This window comes from Asparagus officinalis, chromosome 1 (genome assembly GCF_001876935.1).
Source record: "Asparagus officinalis chromosome 1, Aspof.V1, whole genome shotgun sequence".
NCBI classification, from domain to species: domain Eukaryota; kingdom Viridiplantae; phylum Streptophyta; class Magnoliopsida; order Asparagales; family Asparagaceae; genus Asparagus; species Asparagus officinalis.
The window spans coordinates 53,587,431-53,610,698 of NC_033794.1; the positions used below are offsets into that span (position 1 = coordinate 53,587,431).

Here is a 23,268-nt window from a genome sequence, read left to right on the forward strand (position 1 = left end):
TTACTCGAATCCGACCTGCCAATTCGCGGGTCACTCAAATCCGACCCGCCAAATCGTGGGTCACTCGAATCTGACCTGCCAATTCGCAGGTCACCCAAATCCGACCCTCCAAGCTGCGGGTCACCCAAATCTGACCCTCCGACCCGCGGGTCACCCAAATCTGACCCGTGCTAGAGTCAAGGCAAAAGATGTTCTGCACCTGTTTCGTCGATCCCTTTGAGTTTCGCATCTCCGGTGGAGCCCTGCGACAGCGTAGACTTGTCCCGTTTTAAGATGAGGATAGCGGATCACCTGTGTCCTTTACGCAAAGATCGAGGTAAATTTCCGACCGAAGAACGCTTAAGTCCGGTGACTGCACCCTAAGCGACTCGTCGAGCTGGGGGTCGCGCACGCCCTCGCAACAATTTCAAGCCTTCTCATAAAGGGAAAACTCCGGTTTCCACCCGCTTGGGGGTGTGTATCCAAAACCAGGAGCCTGTTGAGATCATGCGCTCCCAAAAGCGTAGTTCTAAACACGTGACTCTTGAGAATGCTAATAAAGCGGCAAATCCCCTGAAAGAAACGTATTCATCTGACGATGACAATGTTATACCAGGGGAGTCGTGTCAACACACGATAGGTTGCTCCGGTCATCTGACTGATGAGTTGTACTATCGGGCTGGGGGTATGAATAAGTCTCGGAAGAGATATACCCGAGAAAAAAAATCTCACTGCCCGTACGCCAAACTTATCAGTGCAGTATTATCAGCGTGTAGCTACCCTAAGACCGCTCCGCAGAGGGTCTCGGTATTTGAGAGGATCTCTAACGGAGCGACTAAGCCCAAGCCAAGACGTTTCTGTAAGAAACAATTTGCTGTTCAAGGTGACGAACCTCCGGAAGTCATAATAAATATGGCTGATAAGGGAAAGTCAACTCGACCTTCTAGCTCCGACCCCCTCGTATCGCATCGTCTGACTCGGCTACGCGCAGGGACCACTAGATGCAGGGACTACCAAAGAATATAGAGAGGGTTATCCTCGGATGATGAAGCATCAGATGCTAACTCTACGGTCGCTTCTGACAATACAATATCTAGCCCTAATCCCGCGAAGTGTTTATGATTAACACCGAGGAAGCAACTAAAATGGTTGAGGATGCTCTAGCCAAGCAGAAGCAAGCATTTAAATACAAAATGGAAATGGCTATGTTACGGATGAGGGAAGAGCATGACCAACAGATCTAAGCCTTGTCAAATCAGCTAGGTGAATCCGGTCGTCGCAACAATGTTAGCCAAGCAGCTAGCAATTCAGACGTGGATGAATACATCAATGCTGATGACCCTCCCGTTGACCAGAACGCTGGGGGTGGCCCCACTGAAGACAACAACACCGGGGGTGGTCCCGCCAATGATGACAACACTAGGGGTGGCCCCGTTGTTCCTCTCAGAAATCGTCTGAAGCATGATACGGGCGAGGATGAGAAGATGAAAGATCTCGAAAGCAAAATCAACGCTCTGATGTCTACTCGAGAGGTGAAAAGGACCGGCATTCCATGTCCCTATCCAAGAGAGTGGGATTCAATAGCATACCCGGGAAAAGGACCGGCATTCCATGTCCCTATCCAAGAGAGTGGGATTCAATAGCATACCCGGCGAAGTTCAACTTGATTAACTTCACGCCGTTTGACGGGAAGGGTTCGCCCACTCAACACCTAATCTACTTCAAATCCCACTTGGGTATGATCTCCGGCAACGAAGCCTTGATGGTTCGGTCATTCGTTGACACCCTTCATGGGCCTACCTTCGATTGGTACCACCATCTCAAGTATGCAAACATCAATAGCTGGGACGACCTGGAGAATCTGTTCCTCGCTCACTTCTTTGATGATAACGTCGAGGTGTCAATCAGAACACTCTTCGATGAGAAACAGGAAGACGACGAGACGGTCGACGACTTTATCAAGCGCTTCCGGAATAAGGCGATGAATTGTTAAGATCTGATCACGGAGGATTTCATCCTACAAACCTGTGACAATAACCTCTCCTTGGACGTGTTGGAAGTTATGGGAGTAGCACCGTCCGATTCCTGGAAAGAGTTGAAGATGCACGGAGAGTGGGCCGAAAGCTTCCTCTGAAGGAAGAAGGCCGAGAGGAGCCAACCGACGGCCAATCCTCTGAACTCGAACTTCGCCTCCCGTGGTAAGGGCAAGGTACCTACAGCAGTCGTCGACGTTAATCAGACATCATAACAACAACCCCGAAGATAGCAAAAGACTTCGGATCTGAAACTCCAAAAAGAGTACTCCTTCAAGGACGAAGATGTTCCAGCTATTTTCGAGTCCCTCCTTGAAAATAACAAGATCAAGCTACCACCTATCCCAGATCAGGAGGAAGCTGATAATACTACGGGTCCGAAGTACTATGCGTACCACAGGAGGATCCTTCATCATACCAAGGCTTGCTTCGCTCTTAAGAATTGCATCCAAACCTTAGTTGAAGCCAGCGTTATATCGCTCAATTGAGTCGAATGAAGACTCCGACAAGTATAAGAGTATAAACTGCTCCTTCTCACACTCCGACGAGTATACGAGTATAAACTGCTTCTCAACACCCCGACGAGTATACGAGTATAAACTGCTTCTCATCACTCCGAAGAGTATACGAGTATAAACTGCTTCTCAATACTCCAATAGGTATGAGTCTAAACTGTTTCCTGCCTTTGACGGGAAGTTCCTGGAGAATTTTTATACGTAATATTCTTAAGGATAACCCGGTCATGTAACTAGGTACAATGTCAGACCCAGTTCCGCAAAGGAAACTGGGGGTGGATGGTTCATATAACGGGAAGTTCCCGGAAGAATGATACATATAATTTTCTTAGGGATAACCCGATCATTATGAATAAAGTGATAAACACTAAACTCCTACTGTGATTTCCGAACACTCTTTTGCTGAGATGAGATTCGATCACTTCATTGGATCAATTTTCCCTCACAAAACTCTCATTGGTGTTTGATGACTCATAGTCTTCCACCACAAAATCCCCCACCGATCAGACTAATTGACGGTGGGACCACCAAAATTCTTTCCGGTTTAATCTATTCAAACTTCCGCTATGTTCGTGCACTCAACACTTTCATGGTTAGAGTCCGGATATAATGCTTAGAATTTTGATCTGTCAATCCTTAACGAATTGTCAAACCCCTTCGTGTTAAGTCCTTATCACTTGACACCAAGAACCCCTACTGAGTGGTTTGTACAAGTCAACACTCTCACTGTGATTTGTACTCCCACTCCCACTGTCTACTTGGTCAAATCTTCTTACAGTTAGGACCACAATCAAAATCCCCTCTTGATTCTTTCCATGAACGAGAGGTCCACTTTCAAAATGAGTGATCAAATCTTCCTATAGTTAGGATCATCTTAAACTCCCGTTTGGTCAAACCTTCCTACAGTCAGGACCAAAACCACAATTCACTCTCGATAAACGAGAAATCCATCTTTAGTTCGGTAATCAAACCTTCCAACAGTTAGGGTTATCTGAATCTTTTTGATTCTCGGAGTGGAGATCCCACTCTTAGTTTCACCTTCCCGGATTCTTAAAGTGGAGATCCCACTTTAAGTTTCCTTTTATAACTGGAGATAGAATATAAAATTCTTCCTCTTCAGCTTTGGAAGATAGAATATAAAATTCTTCATCTCCCGCATCAGGTTCGTCTTTGCCCTAAGAGAAGACACAATATTTCAACACCATCCTTCAACTCCATAATCCGTGCCTTCCACGCACGGGGTATTTTATCCCGAAGCCTAAGTAGGGATAAGTCAGCGCCTAATACGCGTTGTCGGTTTAGTCTTTCACCGATTGAAAAAGACATCAGAATTCAAGTCTGGGGTATTTCATCCCGAAGCTTAAGTAGGGATGAGTCAACGCTTAACCCGCGTTGTTGGTTGGTTCGTTCCCGTGAAAATGATCGAGTCTACGTATTCAGTATCGTAGCAACAAAAATCCATACCTTTTATGCACGGGGAATTTTATCCCGAATCCTAAGCAGTGATAAGTCAATGCCTAACACACGTTGTCGGTTAGTTCTTAATCGTAAAAAGAACAAAAGCCTACATATTTAACATTGTGGCAGGTTGTTATTCATATCACCAAAATCCGTGCGTCACACGTACATGGAATATTATCCCTAATCCTAAGCAGGGATAAGCTAATGCCTAACACGCGTTACCGGTTAGTTCTTAACCGTAAAAAAGAACAAAAGCTCACATATTCAATATTGTGGCAGGTTGTTATTCATAACACCAAAATCCGTGCTTCACACGCACGGGAAATTTTATCCCGAATCCTAAGCAGGGATAAGTTAATGCCTAACACGTGTTGCCAGTTAGTTCTTAACCGTAAAAAGAACAAAAGTCCACATATTCGACATTGTAGCATGTTGTTATTCATAACGCCAAAATCCGTGCTTCACACGCACGGGGAATTTTATCCCGAAGCCTAAGTAGGGATAAGTCAATGCCTAACACGCGTTGCTGGTTTAGTCTTTCACCAATTGAAAAAGATACCAGAATCCAGTCTGGGGAAGTTTATCCCGAATCCTAAGTAGGGATAAGTCAGCGCCTAACACGCGTTGTTGGGTCGTCTATTCCCGTAAGAAAGGAGAAGTCTAGGTATTTAATATCGTAGCACTAAGAGAGTTAACTCTCTTAGCACAACGTCACATGCGGAACGGACTTAAACAATCCGCATGCAAGCCCGATTCAAACGGTAATCAGTAAAGGCATGTTAAATCCGTTGAAGGCTGAGGATTTGCCAAAAATACTAAGTCTACGTCTGATACACGTCGCTGTTTAGTCTTTTTACAGAAGAAAGACAAAGTCTACGTATTCAATATCGTAGCACTAAAAGAGTTAACTCTTTTAGCACAACGTTATGTGCAGAACGGATTTAAACAATCTGCATGCTAGCCCGACTCAAACGGTAGTCGGTAAAGGCTCATCAAACCCGTTAATGGTTGAGAATTTACCAAAAATTCTATAAATGTGAGTCATTGACGCATCAACTTCATTAGTTGGTCTCGTGACTTGAGCATCCAACGACTTTGGGATAAAATCTATATCTGTAGACAAATAACTTTAATAGTTGGTCCTGCAACCTAAAATTTGGGACCGCCATGCTCCAATGCCTTAAGAGCGTAAACTGTGTAGACTCCAGCAAACGTACGAGTATAAACTGTGTTAACACCGGTCAACGCGTTACAGTAAAGATCGATGCCGGTCAACGTATCAGCAATCTCGCCAAAATAAGGCAAACGATGATTTCAGGGAGTTCAATCAGATTCAGATATGAATTTCTGACGAAGATGATCAGTTCAAAGTTAACTCAATGACACGAGCTAAGTTCAGAAACTTACACACCAACTTCAATTCAAGATTTCGACAACGGTCAGACAATAAATGAAGTGCCGGAAAAACTTCATCTATTCGACAAAACAATGAATAGACTGAAGGCTGAAGAAGTCAAGAATTGAAGTAGTTTACAGGTCCCTCTACGAAATTAAGGAAAAGGCCTATCTTATCCAAAGCCTTCCAGTCTCTTCTATAAAAGAAATTGTAAAACCCTAAAATTTTAAAATTTTATTTTTATTTTATAATAAATAATAATATTTATGTTATATTATGATAAATGATATTTATCAATATTTGAGTATGCTAGGAATTGATTTGAGATCAATTCAATGTATATATGTGAATATAGAAGTGATATCATGCACACGTACACGGGCCTGAATCTGGGAAAAACGACCAGTCAAAAGTATATGCATTTTACATATAGATACAGTTGAAATTTGTAAAAATGTAAAACAGTAAAGTTGTAGGTCTCTTCAATATCTTTCCAATAAATCTTAGATCACCTTATTCCGAGTTCGTATGAGAAAGTTACAGCCAAAATATCGTAGACTGACGGGTTGTTTCCAGATTCTAATAGGTTTCGGGTTTGGGCTTTTTGAATCGGGTTTGTTGCTATATAAAAACATGTTGGTGCACGAAAAAAGATCTATCTTCATCAGAATACCAAACCCTAGCAGCCCCTACCCTCCTCTCTAAAACCCTAGCTTTAAATCTTGTGTTTTTGGGAGAGTTCGTGAGGCGAACATCGAAGGAAATGTGAGATCTGTGGTGTTTGGCGGTAAGCGGTCGTTTCATATCATCTTCAGAGACTTGCACACGTCTTTAAGGCAAGATTATCTCCTACCCAAATCTTCCCAGTAATTAGTTGAAATTTTAACAAGTTATGAACGATATTATGCTTGCTTAAGCTTACTGTTATGTTAAAGTAAAAATTTGATTTTGATGATAATTTTGATCCAATGATAGAACTGAAATCTGATTTTTTTTTTTTTGAACTTCAAATTGAATAAAACTGATGTCATATGAAAGATATGTAAATCTAGTTTTTAAAACAGAAAGAAAATCTTAAAAAGGATTTATATTGAGAAAGATATAGTCTTTTTAGTAACGACATGTCATGCAGAAAACTGCAACCTGTGTGATCAACTTCAACTGAAATCTGATTTTTTTTTGAACTCTAAATTGAACAAAACTGATGTCATATGAAAGATATGTGAATCTAGTTTTTAAAACAGAAAGAAAATCTTAAAAAGGATTTATATTGAGAAAGATATAGTCTTTTTAGTAACGACATGCCATGCAGAAAACTGCAACCCGTGTGATCAACCTCAACTGAAATCTGGTTTTGATTTTGAACTTCAAATTGAATAAAACTGGTGTCATATGAAAGATATGTGCATTTAGTTTTTAAAACAGAAAGAAAATCTTAAAAAGGATTTGTATAGAGAAAGATATACTCTTTTTACCAACAACATGTCTTGCAGGAAAACTGCTGCACATATATGATGATTAACTGGATATTTGAGATAACAAATTAATTCCAAATTTAACCAAACTAGTTCCATTTGAAAGATGTGTGAATCTAGTTTTCAAAACAGAAAACTATTTCTAAAAATAGTTTTCCTAGCAAATGATATGCGTATTTTACTAACAGTAGCGCAGACCATTTCCTGGGCAGTTTGCCTCAGTTTCTTGTTTTCTGAAGTTTGTTTGCGTTGTTTTGAGATGTGTTTGCGGAGTTTGAGCCGCTCGATTGTTACACTTATAGTCATAAGTATGTTATAATACGCATATGTGTATCCCAATGGGATTATGATCTGATTTGGTCTATTGACATATTGTGTTAGTTTTGTTGTGATAAATGGTAAACTAGAGTTGCATATATTTGTATGAATATCTTTGATGAACTACGGGAGGCTTGATCCCTTGAGAAAGAGGGTACGTAGGCAGCCAGATTGGTGCAGCCAAATTATTTGTTGGAATTATTTGTGTGAATTATTTTTATTGATGATGCGATGCTATCTATTTGTCGATCGCCGCTCAGTTTTGAGCCCAATGAATCTCGGCTCTGTGAACGGTCGACCGGAGTGGTCTCTGCGGTCGACCGCCACATAGTATTGGCCACTGTTGATTTGTGATGTATCTTTCCTATGTTGAGTGTTCGCCTCAATTATTTGATACCAATTTATTATGTTAGTGAGTTATTTATACATGTGAGTCGACTGTTGACACAAGTACTGATCCGCATGTCGAGGCACGTGCGACATGAGACCTTGTGTATCTTTTGTGCATATATATACATATTTTCGACACTTACATTTTGTAAAGTTCTTATTTAGTCCTCGTGTTGGACATTCACTTTGCTTAGTCCTCGTGTTGGACATGTATTTTTATTTAGTCCTCGTGTTGGACATTCACTTTGCTTAGTCCTCGTGTTGGACATGTATTTTTATTTAGTCCTCGTGTTGGACATTCACTTTGCTTAGTCCTCGTGTTGGACATGTATTTTTATTTAGTCCTCGTGTTGGACATTCACTTTGCTTAGTCCTCGTGTTGGACATGTATTTTTATTTAGTCCTCGTGTTGGACATTCACTTTGCTTAGTCCTCGTGTTGGACATGTATTTTTATTTAGTCCTCGTGTTGGACATTCACTTTGCTTAGTCCTCGTGTTGGACATGTATTTTTATTTAGTCCTCGTGTTGGACATTCACTTTGCTTAGTCCTCGTGTTGGACATACATTTCTATTTAATCCTCGTGTTGGATATGCATTACCATCCGGTCCAAGCGTTGGACAACGGTCACATCCGGTCCATGCATTGGACAACGGTCACATCCGGTCCATGCGTTGGACAACGGTTATATTCAGTCCATGCGTTGGATACTCGTTACTTTCAGTCCATAAGTTGGACGTTTACTTCATGCAGTCTATGGGTTGGACGTTTAATCTATATAGTCTATGTTTTGGATACTTAATCGTTTTCTGACATGACACTCATGTGAGTTTGACATGACACCATGTTTGAAAGTAGAGATGTGTTTTGTTTTCTTTTATTATTGTTCATGTATTAGATTATGGGTTTGGTACTTAGGGATTTTCAATTTGAGATACAAGGTATATACATGAGGGTTTCCTTGTTTGGATTATTTCGCTCGACGTACCTATGCTCGTGTTGAAATTTCCTAGGTACTAAAATCCCCCTTAGTTTTAGGACAATTAATTATACATATATGATTTGAGACTTGTTAAGAACTCCAGTTTATTCATTTCAGACATTGACTTTGGATTTCTGTAATGTTGGATTATGAAATAGTATTTTGACTTCTATCATTTCATCAGTTATCTCTTGTATGATTTCTTACTTGCTTTTGTACCTACACCTGTTATTGACTCTACTAGAGTGATAGAATTGTGATGGTGAAACATGTTATTGCACGGTGTGGTGCATGGCAGGTTTGACATTCTTGGTTTCACCTTGGACTGTAGCCTTGTGTGAACCCAGGGGCGTCACAGAAATGAGTCTGAAATGCTTTGGAGGGGGTATCTGTAGGCGTCTAAAAATGCCTATAGGTGATCGTACACAGCTCGAAACGGAAAGAAGACAACGAACGTCGTTATCGAGTCTAAGAGGATTATCTGTCGTCGACAAGCACATGAAGCAAAACGACGAACCAAGTGGCCCGTGCGTATCAATCAGCTCGCGCGCGTTGGTCAACACGCGCACGTCAATCAGCTCGCGTGCGTCGGTCAACACGCGCGCGTTAATCAGTTCGCGCACGTTGGTCAACATGCGCGCGTCAATCAGTTCGTGCGCGTCGGTCAACACGCGCTCGTTAATCAGTTCGCGCACGTCAGTCAACACGCGCTCATCAATCAGCTTGCGTGCGTCGGTCAACACGTGCGCGTTAATCAGATCGTGCGCGTCGGTCAACACGCACGCATCAATCAACACGCGCACGTCAACCAACGCGCGCATGTCAACCAACGCGCGTTCGACGGTCAGTCCCGCAATGAAGCGCGCAAGACGGTCAAATACGCAAAATGATGGAGAATACAAGTCCCGGAAAACAGGAAAACACCAAAGGCCAAAAAAGCACGCGCGCGACCCAACCCGCGCCCGCGCGGGTCGGATGCGTCCGACCCGCGCAAGCGCGGGTCGGATCGTGCCGCCCCGCGCCCCTTCGCGCAGATTTGACCCGAAAACGCATTTTTGACGGTTTCGACTGGTTTTCACGAGATCTTTTCAGTTCCAGAGGTTCCTAACTGCCTAAATTCTATATCTAAACATGATTAATCAGTTATTAATTGAAGATAAAAAGGAATCCATCGTTCTTATCCCAAAACCTGTATCCGGAGCCTTATAAATACAAGCCCAGGGCCTCCTTTCAGAAGGAGGATTAATTATCAAGACGATGAAGTGCTACCGAGTTGGAGAGCAAGGGAGCACGAATTTCAGCAATGGCTAGCGAGATCCCGACGAATCCCGACATAAAGAAGGAGCAATTCGAAGGATCTGAAGCCCGTTCCCGTCTGTTCCTCGAGATTAGGCTTGGTCTTAATCTCGAGAAGAGCTACTGATTTCGCTTGGTCGATTTCAGCGCTTTAAGCAAATACCTCCTTGGCGAAGTAGGAGCTCTGCCGAATTTTCAGCAAACGGATCTGATCAAAGGTGGTCCACGGATAAACCCCGGCACATGCGAAGACACCCACGCAAGCAGGAGACGATAAACAAATCTTGCGTTTATTTTCAAGAGAATTGTATCTTTTATTTTCATTGTGTAAATGTCTTATAAAAAGACCGATCTTTTTGAACTTATTGTAACGATCAAAGTTGTAATGAGTTATACAATGAAGAAAATAATTTTCGACGAAAACACATAGTTGGTTCCCAATGATTCAAAATTGATAGGACAATTTAGTATATTTAGAAGCAACCTTAAATAAAATCTTTCTCTGGATGTCAAATGTGCATAAACTATGCTCCCGATGCTCTTGCCCTATCTTAATAATATCTAATACTTCCCTTGTTCTTGCAAACAAATATCGAAGGGAAATCTTCCTTGTTCTTGCAAACAAATATCGAAGGGAATTTTGCAATTTTCCCCAAAATAACAAATTAAAAAATGGTGTTTTTGTATTCTATAATTAGATTGCACTAAATCAAAATAAATTCATAAAATTAACAACTAGACATTTAATATTTAAAAATTATCTACCAATTAAGCTGGACATAAATAGTTAATAATTATAAGTCGTACTCTGTAAAGTAAAAATTTAAAAATTCAATATTGTGCTAAACTGGTTATATTACCATTAATGCATAAATAATCATATTTGCATTTTAAAAAGAAGAAATTTATAAAATAGACCTATTTTGCTAAATATTTAGCAAAACAGACCGTTTTGCTAAATATTTAGCAAAATAGACATTTTTTTGGCCAACATGCCAAAAAGATGTCGATTTTGGAAAACAGACCATTCGAAACATACGCGACTATTAGTCCCGTATGATTTAATTCAAAACATACAGGCAAAAAATATGTCGATATTTAGAAGCACTTGTCATGAATATCAATTGGTAATGATTAATATTAGAATGTGCTTGTAAAATGATCTCCAAAAATCAAGATTTACTCAGATGCTAATATAACATTTCGACAACAAAGAGCTTTACTGAAAGAGATTGCAATTAATTTCCACCTGTGTGTGCAAGATTTTCGGCTTCATCAAAATTCTAATTCGCCTCGGACCATGCTAGACACTTGGTTTACAACGAAGTCTGTCTGGCAATAACATCCTCTAAATTATCATCATCGATCGCTAATAAATGATGTTGGTTGTTGATTTGGAAGATAGAGTGACAGCCTTTCTACAGCAGGAGTTCTATGGTGGAGGTTGAACTAAAAGATTCTCCACATATCTTCAGGAGTAGAAATATATCTACATTCTAAAAGTTCCTTATAGTTTCATCACAACATTCAGTTTGGTCAGAATTTTGGTGTCTGCTATGTAGTATAAATGAGTCATAACTTGGACCTTTATGAGCGTATTTGGATAAATATTTAATCAATTGATCTCGATTACACCATTCAACATTTATATGAGCTAGGTACTTCATAAGAAGTTTTTTATTATATGGAACCATGTATCTTTTGTCTAACTCTACACCACTCTTTATAAAAACGCCACCCTTACCATTTCGCTGACAATAAATTGGAAATCCATTATCATTAATTCTAGTCTTACAAACATATGACTTAGGGAAGTGTACGTTTCAAACATTTACCATCCCTCATGCAAGGTGAATCTAGAAATGATCTCGCACAAGGTCCATGAATCATAAATTGTGTGACAGCTTCGTATCTAAGAGCCTGTTTGTTTCACACATTTTATGGAATAGGAATGATGTTTGTTTCACACATTTTATGGAATAGGAATGATATTTAAGTTTGACAGTGGTATTTTCGTAATTAAATGATTCCAAATGAATCCTATTCTTGAGTTTGGTTCAAAAAAATTTTACAGAATTGCTAATCCGTAAAGTGCTCAAAACAGTAGATATTTATGGAATCCCAAATCCTCTCCGTTTGAGAGGAATTGGGCCAAAAAGCTGACAACGCTCATCTTTCTTATTCCGATTCTTAATCTTCTTCGTCAGATCTGGTTTTTGAGAGTAATTGGGCCAGATCTGCCGTGGTTTCCCCGCTGTTCTTCTTCCGCCTCAGCTCTCTATTCTTCGCGCCTCTTCTTCGCTTCTCTTCTCCGGCCGCCCTTTGGGTTTCTTTGCGTGGTCGAGGCTGGTACTCGAAACCCTATATCTGGTACGCTCCCCAGAAGATCACCAAGGCCATGAAGCTCGTCGCCGCCGCCAAGGTCCGCCGAGCCCAGGAGGCCGTCGTCAACGGCCGCCCCTTCTCCGAAACCCTGGTCGAGGCCCTCTACAACATCAACGAGCAGATGCAGACCGATGACATCGACGTTCCCCTCACGAAGGTGAGGCCCGTGAAGAAGATTGCGCTCATTGTCGTCACTGGAGATCGAGGGCTCTGTGGGGGTTTCAATAACGCGATCATCAAGAAGGCTGAGTCGAGGATCGCCGAGTTGAAGACATTGGGGCTGGACTACACTGTTATTAGTGTTGGGAAGAAGGGCAATTCTTACTTTCTGTGGCGGCCGTATATCCCGGTTGATCGGTTTCTCGAGGGCGGGGCACTGCCCACAACGAAAGAGGCGCATGTTAGCATTTGTTTATGATACTTCAGTGGATGTAATTTATGATTTTGGAGATTAATCTTGTTAGTAGTCCTAGATTATTGAGATGTGGTCTTTAGTGAATCATCGTTGAACGCTACTTAATTATTAACCTTGCAAATTCTCATAAATTGATTGTCGAAGAAACGTAAACTTTGCTTTACAATCCTTTATTTTTTATACTTCTGTGCTTATAATTGATAATTTAGAGCTCAATCTTGCTAATGTTTCATAGATCAACGATCAAGATGTGATTTTAATTATATTTTGTGATCAGAAGTTGTGAACTTGGCAATTGTTTAGAAATGCCAATTTTTATGAAAGGATGAGGTCGATAACTTATGCAATTTATCACATACAGAAAGAAAGGTCATTGATTGTTAGCGTACTGGATTAAATATATGAAGATCTCTCCCGCCTTTAGAAGAATAATTCTTCAACCTGTGTCGCGTTTTGTCCTATTTTTATTGTCTAGCAGTGTTGTAAATTGTTCATGTCTTGTTGTTTGATTACACTCATCCATGTTGAAATTGATGAGTTTTTCTGTGTGCTTCAATTTAGATCTCAGACACGACAATGTGTAGTAAAAAAGTTTGTTTGACATCTATGAGGTTCCATGTTAGAACTTGTGACTATACACACTCTAGATTGCAAACTCATAGATGCTGCAGATTTGTGAAATTCATGTCAATATTTTGATTTTTGAACCTAGCTGAATTGTTGCAGGCTATTGCCGATGATGTATTCTCCCTCTTTGTCAGTGAGGAGGTCGACAAGGTCGAGCTTCTCTACACTCAATTTGTATCCCTCGTCAAGTCTGTCCCTGTGATCCATACTCTCCTTCCTCTCTCTCCCAAGGGCGAGATCTGCGACATCAATGGAGTTTGTGTTGATGCTGCTGAAGATGAGCTCTTCAAGCTTACCACCAAAGAAGGAAAATTAACAGTTGAAAGGGAGACTGTTAGAACCCCAACTCCATCTTTCTCTCCAATTCTTCAATTCGAGCAAGACCAAGGGTGAATTTGTTTTTTTAATGCTTGCTTTTTTTTAATGTTGTTTGAGAAATATTGTTGTTTCATATATTCCTTGGTAAATGCATGCATATCATATATTGTTTCATATTTCTTTAATATTAATATGGCTATGCTTACAATATATATTAGGCATTGGTTTGGAGCTTGTGTAGCTCCTTGCTCTTGAGAAATATTGTTGTTTCATATATTCCTTGGTAAATGCATGCATATCATATATTGTTTCATATTTCTTTAATATTAATATGGCTATGTTGCTCTTGTGCTTGTGGCTGTTATTTGGAGCTTGTGTAGCTCCTTGCTCTTGTGCTTGTGGCTGTTATTTGGAGCTTGTGTAGCTCCTCATTCGCATTGGTTTGTTGCTGTTGGGTTTGAAGCTTGTGTAGCTCCTTGAGTTTGGGTTTGTGACTGTTATTTGGAGCTTGTGTAGCTCCTCAATCTCTTCGGAGTTTGTTTTGATCACCTGTAGCTCATTGACGTTGGATTTTTGAGCTGACATTTTAGAGCTGGTGTAGCTTCTTGCTCTTGGGTTTGTTGTTGTTTTGTTTGGAGCTTGTGTAGCTCATTGCCTTTGGGTTTGTGACTGTTATTTGGAGCGTGTGTAGCTCCTCAAGCTCTTCAGGTTGGTTGTTGTTTTGTTTTGAGCATGTGTAGCTCATTGACTTTGATTTGTAGCTGACATTTTGGAGCTAGTGTAGCTCCTTGCTCCTGGGTTTGTTATTGTTTTGTTTGGAGCTTGTGTAGCTCCTTGCTAGGCGAGGCAATTCATCCTTATAATATAGTGTTTTTCCTTTGAATTCTGAAGTTGGGGGAACTAGCCGTTGCTACAGTGATTTTGTGTTGATCAGTGAGCTAGCCGTTACTACAGTGATGATCCCTAAAAAAATTTCATTCTGAACCAAACATGGTATTAGGAATTGGAGGGTTTCTATAAAAGTAAGATTCTTTTTTTCTTTGTGTGAAACAAACATAGAATGCAACAAAAATAGGATTCCATAAAATTAAAACTTGTCTATAAATTTTTTATGGATTAGGTTGGAATCCATAAATAAAATAGGATTCCTAATCCTATTCCTAACCTCTATTGAACCAAACAGGACTAGTTCCCTTGTCGGGTATCTCAGCATAAATAAATTGTCAATAGTCTTTGTCAAAGGTATTGTATAATCAGATGTTAGCCATAGAAGGATGTATGCATGAGGAAGTCCTCTCTTCTGAGACTCAACTATGTAAACTACTACATCGATGTTTAATAAACATTACTTTAAACTCTTTTACTTAAATTATTGCTATAATGCAGACTAAATATTAATTATATATGTAGTCCAATTATTTAATAAAAACAATGTATAGCAAGTAATTCATTACTCGAATCAAACAAACTTTATTAATAAAAAATGAACCGATGCACATTTTAAAGTGTACTAAATGTAACAAAAAAAAAGTTCATATTATATTAACAATTTGATTCTAACATATCATTTCAGGTGTTTTTTACATAGTACTCAAAATGTACATAGATTTAATTTTTTTTGAAGCAAAAACAAGGCAAATACTTCCCTATTTAATATTATTATTAAAACAGAGTTCATACAGACTTTCTCATGAAAGAACAAAAGATAGACACAAGAAGTGTCCTAAAAGTGTTAGCCAAAAGAAACTAAAATTTCTGAAACTAAATGATGCAAAAACCTTCTTACTCCATAGGTCCATCAGGGTGAGAAGCGAACATTGTCGTCACTGAAGAAAGCACAAGTGCTTTGGACATGTCATTCTAAAATACAATTGGATGTACTATTATTGCTATGTTGAATACCTCTCCCTCTGTTGTTATAAAGGTCATTTGGAAAAGAAGACCTGAAAGTGTATCACATTTGAGACACTTCTATAGCCATTTTGAGAGAAGGAAGTGATTGAAAGTTTGAAGATCTTTAACTCCTAGAACCCCCCTACCCCCATCCCCCAACCCTTCCTACCAAGGCACACACTGCTTTCCGGCTTTCCAAACATTTAAAAGGACATGAGCTAGTAGAGCCTGCCCATAGGAAATTCCTCTTGATAAAAATGGATTTGATAAAATACAAGTTTCAAGCAAAGAAAATTCTGTGATGCAATAACTGATTAAATTTCTCTAAATATTTAAGCGTGCACAACGTGATGATATAACATAAAATTAAATCCTTTTTTATTTTGTCAGAGTAGTCATTTCTTAAGTGGCTATAATTTTATTTGTTTGAAAACGTTATTCTTTGTCTTCTTAATTATATCCAAAATCATCATTTTTAAGGAAATGAAACAGATTAATAGAAATTCTTATTAAAAAATTATTAAATAGCATTTTTAAATTGTGTATGTTTTCATTAATTATTTCCAATAATTGCCAATTACTATTTGGCAAAATTATTCCGTTTTTGAATCATGCACATTCGGTTCCGAACTTTTCATAAAGTACAAATGTAATTTGTGATTCTACTATATTACATTAACTAACTTTTTCAATCTTTGTCCAATTAACATATATTTATCCAATCCATATTGCATAATCTAAACATGTAAGAGATGCAAACTTTGTATCATATGCCATAAAATGAATATGAAATGTTCAGATCAATAACAGTACCTGCCATTGCTTTGCCAAAGTGTTGGCCTTCTTTAAATCTATTATTAAGTGATCTAATTTCATCTTAAACGCTCTTGCAACTATATCCGGCTGGTCTTCAGGTTTGCTATTTTCGAACTTCTTAAGGCTGTGTTTGGGAACTTGGATTTGGGCCCCGGATTTAAAATCCTGGGTATTTCAAATCCAAATATCTTGTTTGGGTCTCAAATTGGACTGAGATTTTAAATCAAATGATTTTAAAGAGGTGATTTTGAAAGCCCAAATACACGTATTTGAAATCCCACCCTCACCCTTCGTATTTACCAAATCCAAATCCGGACGATGACGACTCCCCCGATCCCGACTCCTCCTCTCTCTCGTTTCTCAGCGGCGATCTCGAATCTCTCTCAACGCAGGTATCTCTCCTCTCTCCTCTCTCCCCCTCTCCTCTCTCCCCTTCTCCTCTCTCGTCTCAACGCAGGGATCTCTCTTCGTCTCAACGCAGGTATGACTTCAATTTTTGCTGTTTTTTAATTATTTTTAATTTTTTTTGGTTGTTTTTTTGGGGATCTGAGGATGTGGGTATCATTTATTTTCTTCAGTTTTCTTGGTTAAGAATTTCAGTGTGGATTTTTGACTATTGTAGTTGCCACCTCATGTATCTTCAGCTCAAACCTGTGCTGGTGTTGTTTGATAGAATGTCTGAGTAGGCTTGATTGTTGTTAAAGCATGAAAAAAAACTTACGTGAATGATACTAGGCTGGTAATGACTGTAAACAACAAGTTATATGGCTACCAATACCATGGAGAATATGTGGTGACTGTAGCAAATCACTGTATGAATTAGCTTTGGTAATGACGGTAAAAAGACTAGTATGTGTCACCAGGATTGATTACTGGAAGGGTGATATTAGGCTGGTAGTCAATAGTTTGCCCTTGGTTTGTTTAATTTGATGCATGCTTGGCTTTCAGCAGATTGCTGTTATTACCTTGAATAGTTTGCCCTTGGTTTGTTTAATTTGATGCATGCTTGGCTTTCAGCAGATTGCTGTTATTACCTTGACTCTTTCCTCTTGTTAACATTAGATTTCACAGCGTTAAGAGCTCTGATCTACTGGTAAAATGTAGCTAGGGAAGATAACGTTACGAGACATTATTTTCATTATCAGGTTATTTCCAATAAGATGCACATTACACAACCACTATATGTGTGTCCCGAATCAGGAGTTACCCTAGAAAAGCCAAGGATTCAGGCACATCTTTGATTTCGGGCATCACTGAAACTTGTCACAATTGAATTGCCTGTTAATGGATTGGAAACTTGCACCTATTTCTTTACTGAGTACCTGCAGATATATTTCCTCTGGGCTGCGAGCTATCGAAAAGCTAGGACATTTCTTCTAACGGGTCTGAACATCAGTCGCACCTCTTCTAACGGGTCTGAAAAGCTAGGAATATTGTACATTTTTTTAAAACATTTAGGGACTAGAGGGAAGTCCCCTTTCTTACAATGCTGTTTTCTCGTTTGGATAAGATGAGTTGGCATGATTTCGGTATCCTCTTTCTTGTCATTTAAGAAGCAAGTTCTTTCTGGTGTGGACTGTGTTACATGATGATTTTGGTCTATTGCGTCCATCCAGTTTTTATTTTCATTTTCTTGTGTTAATTCAAATTTATCTTGGAGCTACAAATTCATCTGAGATACAAAATTTGTGCTTGGTACTAGGTCCCTACATTTTTCTCTTTTATGTCATACAACTTTAAACTACATATTTGAATTTTGAAAGTAGTAGTGCAATACAAGACTTCTTTGATGAACAAATAAATATCAGTTTAGGCAGCATGCAACATAGCAAGCAATTATGGTGAATATCAAAATACAGCAGAGGGAAATGGAGATGCTTCAAGTGTTGCCAAGTCAGGCATTTACTCAAACTGTATGTTGGGAAAAGGGAACATACATCTGTGCTAACTCCCTCTGCATCCGACTTCCTTCAAGTTCTAGGATTTGATTAACACATGAATTAAGGGACCCATTAAATCTCCACATTCCAGCAACAATAGCAGAACCTGCAGTTTGTGTATTGGATCATTAGAAGGCAAGTGGCACATAACATTACGTATTCTCATGCAAATATGCAATACCTAGGGAACATGAAATCCAAACAAGCCAACAGCCAACCAAAATTGCAAAATGAAAACCAGACAATATCACAGAACAGTTAACATGGGTCTAACATTTATGTGATCATATTCCAAATTCTACAAGTATTTCCAATGATCTTCTACCTCTTAGATCTCTGTCTGTGATTATTTAATTAGCAGCATTTGGATACTTGTTTAGACCATTTGCATCTGTCTGTGATTATTTCATTAGCAGCATTTGGATTGCCTTTATCCATTGCTCTAGCTTTATCACAACATTAGCTTGTGACCTTGTCCATGGATAATGACATGCAAATTTTATGTGTCACTTTAGAGTTTGCTAGTGTTTGCTGGTGTTTGCTAGTGTTTCTTTCTGATGACAGCTACTTATTTCTTTTTATTATTTCATGCATTCTAATGATGGTCTTAATAATCCTAATAATTACCCTTGTACCTATTTTGAGTAGCATTTTAAATTTGCATCTTGCTAAATATATATTCAGGATATATGCGTAATCTGCTTGCATGTTCAACTTTTAATGTGATAGGTTAAAAATGGTAAATGATGAAAGGGATTCAATGATCCAACTTAAACGTACAAGGGAAGAATTGAGAGGAGAGAGGATGATGACATTATTATGGTAATGGTCAGTTTTATAGTTGCTGCCATTGGTGCTTGGTACTATACAAAGCACATGTTGAAGGAGAGTTCAAGAACACACGAAGAAGAGGATGAAAGGACATACCTTAGAAAGTCTTGGATTCGAAATCTTATTTGCAATGCAAATAACTGTGTTGAACAACTAAGGATGAATCCTCAAGCGTTTAAGAGGTTATGTGATGTTCTATGTACTAGAGGGGGATTAGTAGCATCAAGAAATGTCACGATTGAAGAAATTGTCGCTATGTTTTTGCATATTTTAGCTCATAATGTAAATAATAGGACAAGCAAAACAGATTTTTATCGTTCAAATGAAACAATTAGTCGACAGTTCCACAAAGTACTTCAAGCAGTCATGAAGATAGGAAGCCTCTATATTAGACAAGAATATACAAATCCTAATGAGAGAGACATAGAGAAGTGGAAATGGTTTGAGGTAACAATGACTTCTTTTATTAAGGTTTTCATGTTTAGTACTTTTGTTTAATAGAACTAATTGTAAGGTTGTGCAATTTTAGGATGCTATCGGGGCACTTGATGGGACTCATATCCAATTAACTATTCCTTTGGAAGATCAAAGTAGATATCGAAATAGAAAAGGAGAGAACAGTACAAATGTACTTGGTGTTTGTGATGCCAATTTGAGATTTTCATATGTGCTACCTGGTTGGGAGGGTTCAACATTAGATTCTCGTGTTTTGCGTGATGCTTTGCGTCGGCCCAATGGCTTAAACTTCCCTCAAGTAGGAATATAATTCTTTTAATTATTATATATGTATTGCTTCCTAGTTTTTACATTGTTGTGACTGAAGATTTTGATTTTGTAGATAAATACTTTCTTGTGGATGCTTGGTATACAAATGGGCCGGGGTTTTTGGCACCTTATCGAGGGACTCGCTATCATATAAAGTCTTGGAGAGAAAATGGTCCAAGAAACTACAAGGAGTTATTTAACCAACGTCATTCCTCTGCTAGAAACACAATTGAGAGAGCATTCGGATTGCTAAAAAAGCGATGGGCTATATTACGGACAGCTAGCTTTTATAGTGTTAAGACTCAAATTAGGATCATTAATGCATGTTGTATTCTTCACAACTTTTTACGTGAAGAGATGAATGAAGACGACTTGTTGAATGATGTGGATCGAGAATTAGAAGATTCTCCTGTTTTAGAAATTGAGAATGTAGATGATGAGCGTATCACCACTGTGAGAGTTACAGATGAATGGAGCAACTTTAGAGATAATTTAGATATGCAAATGTGGGATGAATACCGACTTTAAGATAATTTAGCTACAAGATGGAAATGAGGGTGACGAGTATGAAGAAGATGATGAGTGGTTGTGAGATTTTTATATATGCAGTGTAGTTTCTGTTTATGCAGTGTGGTTAATTTAGTCAAGTGCATTACTCTTGACTAAATTTGTATATTTTATATATGCTGATGACTGGTTATAGATTTTTATATATGCAGTGAGGAACATGAAGATTTTTTTTCTGTTTACTTGGGGCTATTACACCTTATGTTAGTCCTCGAATTTGAGGTTAGTGTTCCTTCCCAATTGCAAAAGTTTCAGCTATGTCAGTTTAAATTACTATCTTTGAGCTCAAATATTGATTCTTCTTATTGACATTAATTAAGCAATATATGGTTGGATAGAGACAGTGGCCAAAGCCAGTGATAGTGGCCTCGGATATGAATGTTATATCATATCAGTCTGGCAAAAACTTGAGTTACTAAACAAGAACATCATAACCAGTGGCGACGAAGGTACATCACCAAATATGTGGATAGAGACAGTGGCCATAGCCAGTGATAGTGGCCTCAGACTAGGCTTGACACAGTGTAGACATATGTAGTTTACAGGCCCCTAGAAAATCAAAGAAATTCTTCGGATAAGAAACTTACAATAAATAGTTTTAAGAAGAGCGTTATGAGTTCATGACTGTGCTTAAATATAAAACCTCATGAAAAATTCATCTCAGAAGTTGTATCGAAAAAATCACAACTATGTAGACCCTTCTTTACTTCCAACATACTTACAGACATAAATGTTAAAATATGGCATTTCATAGAATATTAAGTCATATTTATGGATAAACATGTGCAAAATTAACATTGAAGAGACAACTAAGTTCCATCTTTGTATATTTCTAACAACCTATGACTCATGAGGAACTTCAAAAGTAGAAAGTTAAACTTTCTTTTGACAAAAACTTTGAAGAAACTATGTTTCCAGTGTCCTGTGTATACAAATCCTGTAAGTAACTCTCTCCAAGTTTCATTTTCTCTTTGTTTGTGATGTTCTATAAACATACTGTTTAAAATAAACACTCCTTTACAGCTTTAAACTTGAAAACCATTAGCTTTGAATGCATGCACATAAAGAGGCTCATTATTGAGCACACAGAGCTACAACCAGAATCATTTGATTGCTTCAACTATCTTATGTTGCTTCATAAGGTGACCTCTCATTAATCAATTGTTTGTGAGATGATTGCTTCTCTTCACCTTGATAGGAGTATTTACTATTGTTCCAAAAGCTTGCAAGCAAGTTATTGACTCTATATGGGTTAATTGCCTTCATTACTAATCAACCTTTGTGCTTCAATACTAATTCTGTGTCATTCACTTTGGTATGTATTAGGATGATAAAGAAAGGGAAACAAATTGCATCTCATTCAAGATCATATGTTGTGTGGAATCGTGATATGGACGCAGCTTTAGCCAATGTGTTGTACGATCAAATGAACCAAGGATTAAAAGTCGATGGTACTTGGAAGCCTCAAGTGTATCAAGTTGCGGTTGATGCACTAAAATCATTTAATAGCAACTTGAAAAAAGATAACATGAAAAATCGACTCAAAATTTGGAAAACCCATTATAATGTTATCTATGACATTAAAAATAAAAGTGGTTTGACGTGGTTGGATGATGAGAAGAAAATGGTGATTATACCCGCTAGTGAGCAAAAAGTATGGAACGACTATGTTACAGTAATATTGCACTTTATATTTATTAATTTGAATTATTAGTTTGTTGCATATATCTAAAAAATATTTGTGAATGTTCTTATATTGCAGGCTAATCCAGATGCAAAAGGCTACCAGAATCGTTTGATTGAAAATTGGGATGACATTATGGTGTTAGAATCGTTTGATTGAAAATTGGGATGACATTATGGTGTTATGTGCAAAAGATAGAGCCAACGGTGAAGGTTCAGAAACTTTTGATGAGGCTGCTAACACAATGCAACATGATGAATCTGTGGCACAATCTGAAACAAACGAAGATGGAAGCTCTTCAAGGAAACATCTTCCTGGAACATCAACTAGTGGTGAGACAAGTTCAAAGAAACAAAAGAAGGGGGATAAATTGGTTGATTCACTTGTAGTGATGGAAGCTTCTGTGACTGAGTATTTTAATGAGAGAAAGAAGGAAATAGTAAGAAAACCACCAACCGGTGAGGAGATTCATCACGTGGTCTCAAAAATACCCAACTTAAGTCGCATTCAAATGTTCAAGGCATTTGAGAAGCTAATGGATAGCAACCCGGAAAAATTTTATTTGTTGAAGTCACTTCCTGATGATGAAAAAAGAGATTTCATTCTCTTTATTCTTAAGGAGAAGTTTCTAGTTGGATGGAAAGAACCCCCAAATCTTTGAACCCATTCGAGTAAGTTCTCTCTTGGATTTCTTTTTCTTGTTAGGCATATTTTAACTCTCATTATTTTGTCATTTATGTTAGGATGCAAACTTATAGTTGTGACTTCTGGAGTGAGTGATGCTATCTTTATTCGACTGATTTTATCAATTTTAAAATTGATCCCTAAATTTTGAGTACTATGGCTGGGATTTGCTCCCTGACTCTTTTAGACATGGGTTGTGAAACTGAAGGCTGAAACTTTGGGCCCTGATGATGATAAACTCACATTTTTAAGTGTTTATGCAGGGATTAGTTTATGTGAAACTTAATCGAAATCACAAGCAGATATGCTTTGTTGATGTCATGCCTAGAAGTAGATGATGTAATAATAACATTAATTTTAGGGATGCTATGGTACTTGTTTTGGACTCTCTCGTTTGAATTTGAACTGCAGTACAATAGAAGTTATATTGTACTGTACTAATTAAGAAGTATATATGTATATATGTACTAATTAGTTCGATTTTTGTGACGTGGACTA

General features: G+C 38.4%; 2 protein-coding genes across 2 annotated transcripts in view; both read left to right on the forward strand.

Moving 5' to 3' along the window:
• Positions 1 to 13,800, forward strand: part of LOC109834275 — a 32,833-nt gene extending 19,033 nt beyond the window's left edge. Inside the window, exons 3-4 of the mRNA XM_020402257.1 lie at positions 12,040 to 12,630; positions 13,372 to 13,800. Coding sequence (XP_020257846.1) covers positions 12,040 to 12,630; positions 13,372 to 13,665 — 885 coding nt within the window. The 3' untranslated portion in view covers positions 13,666 to 13,800. The remainder of the gene's footprint in view (positions 1 to 12,039; positions 12,631 to 13,371) is intronic.
• On the forward strand, positions 19,065 to 22,747 carry LOC109834284. The gene is made up of 6 exons (XM_020402270.1): positions 19,065 to 19,517; positions 19,600 to 19,795; positions 19,909 to 20,341; positions 21,729 to 22,077; positions 22,165 to 22,218; positions 22,259 to 22,747. The coding sequence occupies exons 1-6, from the start codon at positions 19,065 to 19,067 to the stop codon at positions 22,745 to 22,747; spliced, it is 1,974 nt and encodes a 657-aa protein (XP_020257859.1).

Excerpts from the sequence above, each read along its gene's own strand:
- LOC109834284 (XM_020402270.1), top strand. The coding sequence starts at position 19,065 with ATGGTCAGTTTTATAGTTGCTGCCATTGGTGCTTGGTACTATACAAAG. Across the intron at positions 19,796-19,908 it reads TGTTTTGCGTGATGCTTTGC|ATAAATACTTTCTTGTGGAT; the intron begins GTCGGCCCAATG and ends TTGATTTTGTAG. Across the intron at positions 20,342-21,728 it reads GATAATTTAGATATGCAAAT|GATGATAAAGAAAGGGAAAC; the intron begins GTGGGATGAATA and ends GGTATGTATTAG.